This window comes from Crocuta crocuta, unplaced genomic scaffold, assembly GCF_008692635.1.
Source record: "Crocuta crocuta isolate KB4526 unplaced genomic scaffold, BGI_CrCroc_1.0 scaffold427, whole genome shotgun sequence".
Classification (NCBI taxonomy): Eukaryota; Metazoa; Chordata; class Mammalia; order Carnivora; family Hyaenidae; genus Crocuta; species Crocuta crocuta.
In genome coordinates, this window is record NW_027533273.1 from 2446725 (window position 1) to 2458376 (window position 11652).

The 11652-nt window shown below is 39.9% G+C and overlaps 1 protein-coding gene across 1 annotated transcript in view; it reads left to right on the top strand.

Annotated features, from left to right (window-relative positions):
- TMEM163 (transmembrane protein 163) overlaps positions 1–11652 on the top strand; it is a 245389-nt gene that overhangs the window by 185055 nt on the left and 48682 nt on the right. The window contains exon 5 of the mRNA XM_077747882.1: positions 10969–11065. Coding sequence (XP_077604008.1) covers positions 10969–11065 — 97 coding nt within the window. The remainder of the gene's footprint in view (positions 1–10968; positions 11066–11652) is intronic.

Consider the following 11652-nt stretch of genomic DNA (forward strand, 5'->3'; position numbering starts at 1 on the left):
ATATATATCACGTCTTATTTATTTATTCATTTGTTGATAGGTATTCAGGTTGCTTCTATTCCATATCTTGGATAATGTAAGTAAACATGTATCTTTTAAAATGAGTATTCCTGTTGTCTTTGGGTAAATACCTAGAGGTGGAATTGCTGTATCATATGGTATCTCTATTTTTAATTTTTTAAGGAACCCCCATACTGTTTTCCACAGTGGGTGTGCCAATTTACCTTCCCACCAAGAGTGTACAAGAGTTCTTTTTTATCACATCCTCACCAACTCTTTTTTTATTGTCTTTTTGATACTACCATTCTGAGAGGTATGAAGTGGTAGGTAGCTCACTGTGGTTTTGATTTGCATATCCCTGATGATTTGTGATGTTGAACATCTTTTCACATGTCGGGTGGCCATCTGTAGGTCTTCTTTGAAAAAAATAACCTACTCAGGTCCTCTGCCCATTTTTATTTGGGGTTTGTTTTTTTGGTATTGGGTTGTATAAGTTCTTTGTATATTTTGAATAGTAGCTTCTTACTGGATATATCATTTGCAAATATCTACTCACATTCAGTAGGTTCCCCTTTTGTTGATGGTTTCCTTCACTGTACAAAAGCTTTTCAGTTTGATGTAGTCCCACTTATTTTTGGTTTTGTTTCTCCTGCTTGAGGAAACAGATCCAGAAAAATATTGCTAACGCTGATGTTCAAGAGTTTACTGCTTGTGTTTTCATTTAGTGTTTTTATAGTTTTAGGTCCTACATGCAGGTCTTTATTTTGATTTTATTTTTGTGTATGATGTAAGAAAGTAGTCCAGTTTTATTCTTTTACATGTAGCCATCCAGTCTCCTTAACACCATTTATCAAAAAAGACTTTTTACCCCATTCTGTATTTTTATCTCCTTTGTTGTGGGTTAATTTGACCATATAAGCATAGATTTATTTCTGGGCTTTCTGTCCTCTTCCACTGATCTGTGTGTCTTATTTTTGTGCCTGTACCATATTCTTTTGATTGTTATAGCTTTGTAGTATATGTATGTATGTATATATGTGTGTGTATATATATATATGTATGTATGTATATATATATATATATATATATATAATTTTATTTTTGAGACAGAGAGAGAGAGAGATCGCAAGTGGGAGAAGAGCAGAGAGAGAGAGAGAGGGAGCTACAGACTCTGAAACAGGCTCCAGGCTCTGAGCTAGCTGTCAGCACAGAGCCCGATGTGGCGCTTGAACCCACTAACTGTGAGATCATGACCTGAGCTGAAGTTGGACGCCTAACCTACTGAGCCACTCAGGTGCCCCTGTAGTATATTTTGAAATCTGGAATTGTGATACCTCAGCTTTTTTTCTCCTTTGTAAAGATTGTTTTGTCTATTTGAGATGTTTGTGGTTCCATACAAATTTTAGGATTATTTGTTCTAAGTCTTTGAAAAATGCTATTACCATTTTGATAGGGATTGCTTTGAATCTATAGGTTACTTTTGGTAGTATGGGCATTTTAACAGTATTGTTTTGATTCATGAGCATGGTATACCTTTCCATTTATCTTGTTTTAATTTCTTTCATCATTGTCTAATGGTTCTCAGAATACAGGTCTTTCACCTTCTTGGTTAAATTTATTCCTAGTTTTTTTATTCTTTTTTGATACAGTTGTAAATGGGATCTTTTCTTAATTTCTATTTCTGCCACCTCATTATTAGTGCTTAGAAATGCAACAAGGTTCCTGGCTGGCTCAATCAATTAAGTATCAATTTGGCCCAGGGCCTGATCTGTTTGTGGGTTCGACCCTGTGTCAGAATCTGTGCTGACAGCTCAGAGACTGGAGCCTCCTTCAGATTCTGTGTCTTCCTCTCTCTCTGCCCCTCTCCCACTCATGATCTGTCTGTCTCTCAAAAATAAATAAACAGTGCGGTGTCTGGGTGGCTCAGTCAGTCAAGCACTGGACTTCGGCTTGGGTCAGGATCTCATGGTTCATGGGTTCAAGCCCCGTGTTGGGCTCTGTGTGTGTCTCCCTCTCTCTCGGTCCCTCCCCCATTTGTACTGTCTGTCTTTCTGTCTCTCTTTCTCTCACTCAAAAATAAACGTTCAGAAAAATAAAATTAAAAAAATAAATGCAACATATTTCTGTATTAATTTTGTATCCTGCAACCTTACTGAACTCATTTCTAGAGGTTTTTTTGTGTGTGTGAAGTTTTTTAGGATTTTTCTATGTAATATCATGTGATCTGCAAACAGTGACAGTTTCATCTTTTTCACCAATTAAGATGCCTTTTATTTCTTGTCTGATTGCTGTGGATAGGACTTCTAGAACTATGTTGAATGCAAGTTGTGAGAGTGGACATCCTTGTCTTGTTTCTGATCTTAGAAGAAATGCTTTAAGCATTTCTCCATTGAGTATGTTAGCTGTAGGTTTGTCATATGTGGCTTTTATCATGTTGAGGTATGTTGCCTCTAAATCCTCTTTATTGAGTATTTTTATCATGAATAGATGTTTCATCTTGTCATATGCTTTTTCTTTATCTATTGAGATGGTTCATATGATTTTTATCCTTCACTTTGTTAATATGGTATACTATACTGATTGATTTGTGTATGCTGAACCACCTTTGCATTCCTGGAATAAATCTCACTTGCCCATGGTGAATGATCCTTTTAAGTCACTGTTGAATTCAGTTTGCTAATATGTTGTTGAGGATTTTTGCATGTACGTTCATCAGAAATATTGGCCTATCAATTATTTATTTATTTGTAGTGTCTTTATCTGGTTTATCAGGGCAATGCTGACCTTGTAGAATAAATTGAAAGCATTCCTTCCTCTTCTATTTTTTGGAATACTTTGAGAAGGTTAAGTATTAACTCTTATTTTTTTACCCCTACTTCTTCAGAACCTCTGTTCCTAATTCTTTTTTTTTTAATTTTACTAAGTTTCAAATCTTAATTTCAGTATAGATAATGTACAGTGTTACATTAGTTTCAGGTGTACAAGCTATTAATTCTTCTTTAAATGTTTGGTAGACTTCACTTAGGAAGCCAACTAGTCTTGGACTTTTGTTTGTTGGGAAATTGTGATTACTGATTTAATTTTGTTATTTGTAATCTGTCCATGTTTTCTGTTTCTTCATAAATCTAATTTGCAATATTGTATGTTTCTACAAATTTATCCATTTCTTCTGGGTTGTCCAATTTGTTGGCATATAATTTTTCATAGTATTGCCTATAATTCTTTCTATCTCTGTAGTTTCGATTTCAAGTTCTCTTTCATTTCTCATTTTATTTATTTGATTTTAATCTTCTTTCTTTTTCCTTTCATTCATTCATTCATTCATTCATTCATTCATTCATTTATGAGGCAGAGAGCACGAGAATGGGGTAGGGGCAGAGAGAGGAAGATAGAGGATCCAAAGTGGATTCTACACTGGCAGCAAAGAGCCTGACAATGAGGCTCAGATTCACAAACCATGAGACCATGACCTGAGCCAAAGTCAGACACTCAATTGACTGAGCCACCCAGGTGCCCCTTCTTCTTCTTTTTTTTTTTTCTTGATGAATCTGGCTAAAGGTTTATCAATTTTCTGTATCTATTCAAATAACCAGCTCTTAGTTTCATTTAATATTATTTTTTAGTTTATATTTCTTTTATTTCCATTCTGGTCCTTATTATTTCCTTCTTATACGACAGGCTATTCTAGTTCATTTAGGTATAAAATTCAGTTGTTGGTTTTTTTTTTGAGATTTTTCTTTTTTTTTTTTTTTTTGAGGTAGGTCTGTATTGTTACAAACTTCCCTCTTAGAACTGCCTTTGCTGTGTTCCAAAGATTTTGAGCCTTTGCATTTCTATTTTCAGTTTTCTCTGGGGATTTTTTTAAATTTCCTTTTCAATTTCTTTGTTGACCCATTGGTTGCTGTGTAGCATGTTTAGCCTTGATATGTTTGTGGTTTTCTTCACTTGTTTTCTTGTAATTGATTTCTAGTTTTATAACATTTTGGCCAGGCAAGATGCTTGATATGATTTAAGTCTTAATTTATTGAGACACCTTTTGTGGCCTAACATGTGATCTGTCCTGAATAGGGACAGAAACCCATGTGCAACTTCTCTACTTTGCATTTTCACTGAAGCAGGGCCTCACACTGCTAGGTCTTCTTCATTAAGTCCCTTCTGCATTGAGTGTCCTCTCTAGCCTTCCATTTTTTCTGCTTGATGATTCTTGTCCATTCTTCTAGACCCAACTCAAATGTCACACTGCAGAGTCATCCTTCTTTCCCATTCTGTCCCCAGGTTGTATTTCACCACCTTAGTCTGTTTGTTCATTTTGTTCCCTGCCCGTTTTCACATTCATAAGTAATGACTTCCTTTGGTGATTTTCCTACATTTGTGCTCTCCGGAGGCTGTGATTAGATGATGTCCTTAGCTTCAGGGCTTGGCATGTAGACCTTAAAATGTGAATGACTCAACTACAAATCCCCTTCTAAAATGCAGTTTTTTTCTGGTGGAACAGTAGCTATAGCTGGGATTGGCTGACATTAGATGAGAACAAGAGTGAGACTTGGCATGTAAACCTAGGGAGTTGGAGGTCTGGTCAGAGAGAAGTGATGCATTCATTAGTGGAGGATGCTAAAGGCATGGTGACTCTTTGCAAGATTATCTACCGCAGACCCTGTCAGCCCACATAAATTTACCTGATAATTATCTTCTGGGCTTGCCTTTCTCCCTTCCTCTCTTCCTTTCATCAAGAAAATATAGAGTATAGATAGATAGATATAAAGAGTGTATATAGACACAATGCTATACATATACATATATACATACACTGATGAACCTCTGTATTTTCAGTGCAACCTTTAGAGATGCACGGTATGGTAGTCACTATCCATATGTGGCCATTTAAATTGTAATTTATTGAAAGTAATTGAAATTAAAATTTCATTTCTTCAGTTGCTCCAGCAACATTTGAAGCACTCAATAGCCACATATGGCTAATGCAGAATAGAAAACTCCATCATCACAGACAATTCTAGTGCCCCGCGTTGCTATAGAATCTCATTCTTTTATAAATCCCTGTGTTAACTTTTGTCCCTAACATTGAAGCTAGGAAAAAAATAATCCTGTGTAAATGAGATTTTATTGGGGTGGGTTCTAGAACTTGTACATTCATTCAGATGTAAACAAAGGGTTGTTTGTTGAGGAAAGTGGTTATGTGTGAGTTGGTGGTTACATGTTGAGGATGATCTTACCAGGGGGAGGTAGGGACCATTTGCCTAGAGAGTTCTAGCCTGAGGGACCATTCCTCATTCAAGCCACTTCCCTTCACATCACAACCTGTGCACAGTGCAGCAGATGGATGGAAGGTAGAGAAGAGAGAGGAGAATGTGCGTAGGAAAGATGGGATCTAGAGTTTAGGGAAATCAAGGGTAAGAGGAAGATGGTGATCTTGAGTCAAATGTTTGCCATAGCCATTATAGAGAATGAGGAATGGCTCATAATCATTCATTACTCACTTTCTCCTTCCCTTTATCCTGCCTCCAAACAGACTTTATGGCTTTATTGAAAATGGAAGAACACATGGAGCGAGAGAGGACCTAGATAGAGTAAAATAACACCAATGTGCCTCTCTAAGTACTGTGTGTATGCTCATCACTTGACAGTCTTTTATTTTTCATTACTTCATATTTGAACGATGGCCCAGATTACAAGTGCTTTGGGCACCAGGGTGAAAGATGATAAATAAAACATAGACACTTTAAGCTGTGGATTGAACTGATTAATTACCAGGGCTCCTGTGTTTTAGGTCTTTTGTAATTAGGGGATGACTAGACGAAACTTCTCCTGTTTGGCTGTTTGGGTCTGATGGAAAATAACGTAGAATTGGTATAAGACTTATGCTTTATTAATGTGAACCACAGACCTTCAAACCAACAATTGATAAGGGACCAAACTTTCAACCTGACATCATTTTGGATGTGAGAGTATCTGTCAGTAGGTTTTGCCCTTAGAATTTCAGAGGTAAGAAAATAAAGGCTTGCTGCAAGGTTACTCATAGAATTACAATGCTGTGCACAATGAGCACTTTGTAGCCTTTAGCAGAAGAAAAAAGAGATGGCCAGTAGCTTTAATCATTTCTGTAGATTTCACCAGTCTTCTTTCAGATGTTAAATGTGTTTTGGGCAAGACTAATGCAGACTCTGTCTTGACTGTGCATCAGAAACACCAGAAGGACTTACTAAAACACAGATCGCTGGACCCCATCCCCAGAGTTTCTGATTCAGCCAGTCGGGGGTGGACTCAAGAATTTGCTGTTCTAGCATTTACCCAAGGGATACAGAAATGCTGATGCATAGGAGCACATGTACCCCAATGTTCATAGCAGCACTCTCCACAATAGCTAAAACATGGAAAGAGCCTAAGTGTCCATCAACAGATGAATGGATCAAGAAGATGTGGTTTATCTATACCATGGAATACTACATGGCAATGAGAAACAATGAAATCTGGCCATGTGTAGCAACATGGATGGACCTTGAGGGTGTTATGCTGAGCGAAATAAGTCAGGCAGAGAAGGACAAATATCATATGTTTGCATGTATAGGAGGATTAGGAGGAACTTAACTGAGGACCAAGGGGGAGAAGAAGGGGGGAAATGGTGGGGGAAAGGGACAGAGGCAAACCATGAGAGACTCTTGAATGCTGACAAAAACTGAGGACTGATGGATGTGGGGGGAGGGGGGAGGGGAATGGAGGAGGGCACTTGTGGGGATGAGCACTGGGTGTTATATGGAAACCAACTTGACAATAAACTATTTGTAAGGAAAAAAAAAAAGAATTTACTGTTCTAAAAAGTTCCCAGGTGATGCTGGTGCTTCTGATTCATAGACCACTCTCTGACGCATATCCAGTGGTCCTGGTTAAATTCAACTTCAGTCTGTGTTCCTTTGGGGGATTATGTTGATGGGGGCAATGCCTTTACCTCTTTCTGACTCATAATGTTTTTCACCTGTGGGGTTTGGGCAGAAGGGGGAAGAAATCTTTGTCATTCCAGTGACCTGGCTGTCAGGCCCATAGACACATTGCCCTTTACTTGCCAGGCCAGGCTTTCTGGGTAAAGGCCAGGATGTGCTGATGGGGCAGTTATGCTCCTTCCAAACCAGGAAGCAGCATACACTTGCAGAATCAGCAGCTGTATATTTAGTGTTGGCTCCTGACCCAGATCTTCCTTGCATTCTGGAGGCCATCACAGTCCCAAGGTGGTAGAGATGTGAAGATGTGACATGGATGCTGAGAACCTTCTAGTGGCCAGGTGGTTGGCCGGAGTGGCCTCTGGGAAGGAGTCAGGAGAGTGGGTTGTATGTGAGTGGACTTCAAACTCCTTGGGTGACATTGGGCAAGCCTCCTATTCCTTGACTTTCCCATTTTGACCACTTATGTTTATGAAACACACTTCTTTCCTTCTCAGACTGAAAAATAGCAGAAAAACAGAAACTGAAATCTGGAGTGGCCTCCAGGGCATTTATGAGCTGATGTACAGAACTCTGAGTGCCTGAGGACAAAGCTGCTATGTAAACACAATATATTATTAATAAATTGTTAAAAAAATAGCATCACACTTTCTGCTAATAATAGCTAGTTGAGGCTGTGGGAGCAGTTTTGACAGGCAAGCTCCTAGCACTGTTGAAGGAAGGGTGACTGTGGCTTTGAATTCGTAACACATTTAAAAGAAGAAAATAGGGCTTTAAAACATTTTTAAGAATATTCACAGGTATAGTTGTGAAGAAAATATGATTATATTTGGGTAAGATTCAACATTAATAAACCAAACCATCAATTTTTTTGGATTTTCATTACATTTCAGAGCGGTTTTACAATGTGGGCTATGTCATAGGCATTTTTGCTAGCGTTAAGGTCTTTCCCTTTCACGTGTGTGTTGGTAAGTAGTTGATGTCCTTTAAACTCTATGTGGGAACACTTAGAAATCAGCTCATCATTACTTAATCAGTTAGTGACTACATCCACTCTATAGATGTGTATGAAGCACTTGCTATGTGCCCCCATTGACACTGAGATATAAAAATATGGTTCTAGGGGCGCCTGGGTGGCTTAGTCGGTTAAGCGTCCAACTTTCGCTTAGGTCATGATCTCGCAGTTCGTGGGTTTGGGCCCTGCGTCGGGCTCTGTGCTGACAGCCAGCTCAGAGCCTGGAGCCTGTTTCAGTCTGTGACTCCCTCTCTCTCTGACTCTCTCCTGCTCACGCTCTCTCTCTCTCTCCTAGAAATAAATAAAACATTAAAAAAATTAAAAAAATATATGGTTCTTGCCCTTAAGGGATTTGTAATGTAATTTTGGTTAAAGATCTATAAGCAAGATACTATGTGAGGCGACCATCACATCCTTTATATCTGTCTCCTTAAGAAATGTCAACAAAATTCAAGTCCACTTTTTGTGCATTGCAGTGGTGTGTCTGCAGTGATCTGGAGAAAATCCTGTAGCATTACTGTTCCCTGTCAGCAAGCAGCTCAGACATTCATTTCTTCCCCCATCTCCCCACTCCAGAGAAGTATGGAGATGAAACTTCCTGAAGATATTGTAATAAACTGTCTTTAGAAGGTGTAGCACCCTAAGTGGAGGCTGCCCTATTTGTGCCTCAGAGAGAAAAAGCTGCTCAGTAAATATACTACACATCCCTTAGGGATCATTACACCTATTACATCATTACATCTATTCCCCCCTCACCAGCTGGGATGACCACTCCTCCTTGCCTTCTGTCCAGGGAGTTGTGGCCTCTACACCAGAGTGGAAGCTCCCTAAGGACAGGGCCTCACCTGGGTTTAGGTGCAGGGCTCCCAGCTCCAGTGCATGTGGGAAGTACCAGGGAGCATTCAAACAAATGCACATGTCTGGGTTCATCCCCAGAGATTCTGGTACAGTTGGAGTGGTCCCTGAGCAGCTGTTCAACACACACACACACACACACACACACACACACCTCCAAGGTGAGTGCAGTATGCCATTGGGTTGAGAAGCACTGAGTTGGTGGCTGAATTTATCTGAAAGAATGAATCACAGACAGTGTCTCTGGCACTCAGGAAGTTTTTTGAATTGAGAAAAGTACATCACACCCTGTATATTGGAGGCCTGACTTGGGGCTCTTTTCCTGTAAATGGAACTGCTCATAGTCTTTGCAGAGAGGAGTGGTTGCTTCAAGTGCCGGTCACAGCTGGCCCATAGCAGGCTTCCCCATAGGCACAGGTGGGTCTTGGGCCAGTGCACTGGGGCATGGATTCCCTGAGCCCTGGGATTCCTTGGTCCTGCTCCAGTATCTCATCACTAAAGACCCTCTAGTGGATGTACCTCATTCCCTCACGATACCTCTCTTGGCTGCAGCCCCTTTTGCCCCATAGTCCTGCCAGGACTGGGGTTACCAGCCCCAGGCCCTATGCCTCACATCAGTGTTCTTCCCTCCGCCACTGCATCAGTGAATACTTAGTGCCAAAGTATCTCTTCTCCATCTTGAGCGTGTTTTCTCCCCCAGGCTCATTATGAGGATGTATGCACCTGTGGTGGATAGCCCATTTGACTCACAGGGCCAGACCCTCTTTTGCTTGAGTGTGTACAAGGATCCCTCACCCATTCATTGTTTTTCTACAATTTCTATATTTTGTGTTTTGCACCAGTCTGCAATGATCCCTTCTTTCTGTCTGTGTTTTTGAAAGACTAAAGCCTACAACTAGAGTATGCATTAGAAGCCTACTGAGTGGGCTCCATGCAACCTTGTTGACCTGATTATATCTGACTTTTAGCTTTGGGGGATCATGTCTGTCCACAGGCTCAGTAGGATTCGAAGCGGGTGTTACTTCAATGTTATGTGGGCAGTTTGAGGCCGTTTTGTTAATCCGGAGAAGGGACTCCGAGATGGAAAAAAGAAAAATGGTTTTCTTTGATAGCTAAGGGGAGAGGGCTCAGGAGGTAGCCAAGTGATAGAGACATCAGGTTGGGATAGGAATGCCCTAGAGCTAACTATAGTCATTCATTTTTTCCTCTTTTTTCGTTTTCATTTTGTGTTTTGACTCTTGTGTTACTATCATCAAGTTCTCCTTTTTACTTTCATTTTTCATCTTTATTTCTCTTGCAAGTTGCTGTGTCTAGTGTGCCAGAGAGAGAGCTCCTATGTCCTGAGCCCCCACAGACTTCTTACCAGCCCCCACCCTATTCCCCTGGCTGTACATCCTCTGATTTTTCCCTTGGGCTCATCCCTAACTTGCTTTTGCCTCCTCCTGTGATGTCTTGGTTGATCTCATTCTTCCTTCTTTCCTCTCCTTTCTTTTTAAAGAATTATACTCCTCCTTGGCATAAACACTCTATCTTTTGTTGTTACTAATAATTCTTCCTTTTTATCTTTGGGAAAATACAGTGGTGTCTGTCAAGTCATATCAGAAAGAGATAGCCAGAGTAGACTTTTCCATTGTTGAAGTCAACAGTGATGGATTATTTTCTGATGCTCATTTCATCTTCAGGTGGGAAATATTATTCCCATTTTACAGGTGGGGATATAGAGTCTAAAAGAAGTTCAGTCGTTGGGCCAAAAGCAAGCATATTAAATGGTAAAACTTGGGATGTCTCATGTCAGAGTCTTCACTCTGCTGTTAAACTCTGAACCCTCCAGCTGGAAGAGGATGAACATGTGTTGCTGGCCCCAAGGGATAGATTTAATGGCCTTGAAGTTCCTCCCATGCCAGCATTCATGAGATGCTCTGAGATTATGTAGGATAGTGAGCCTTTTCCCAGGGGGTTAATTTTGCCAATAACAGTCTAAATTATCTTCTAGAAATGATTCAGTATCAATTCTGAGACTATGGGCAGTCACGGTCGGAGTGTGGCATTTTGTGGTTGGGTACCAGTGCCTTTTGTGTTGTGTTGCTGTGTGAATCAGCAGAGTAGACTTCTCACAGTTAAGACTCTCAATGTTTTGTTTCTTTACAGAGCCTGTGTCATCCTGGGGGTGATATTCCTTCTGTCCTCCATATGCATAGTGGTCAAAGCCATCCATGACCTCTCAACTAGGCTGCTCCCAGAAGTGGTAAGGTCCTTCTTCCTTAACAATTTTCCCTCGAGGTACCAGCCTCTTATGTTGCCTCTTACGAAGAATTTACTTGGGAAAGTTGGGTGGGTGGAGGGAGAATAAACAGTATTTAAGGAGTGCCGAAGAACTCATTGAGGAAGATGAATGACTTGGCAGAGAGAAGCCCTGGGCAAGACGAAAAAACTTCACATTGTTGACGTGGTTCTGGATTCTGTGTCTCTCTCCTTAGACCTTTTGACTATTTTTAGAGCAAGATGTCTTTGATGTAAGAAGAAATGGGATGATGTTTGTATAGCAGACTGATCCAATCTCTGTTCTTTGTCTATTCAATGGTTATTGTAATAAGAATTATTTTTCTTTTGCATCTCACATAAATCCATTCACATTGAATTTTCTGGCACAGTTGACATTCGGATGCAGAAACTGGAGGACACAATTTCATATTACAGTGTTTCTTTTTTTTATTTTTTTTTTTATTTTTTTTAATTTTTTTTTATTTTTTTTTTAATAGTTTATTGTCAAATTAGTTTCCACATAACACTCAGTGCTCATCCCCACAAGTGTCCTCCTCCATGCCCATCCCC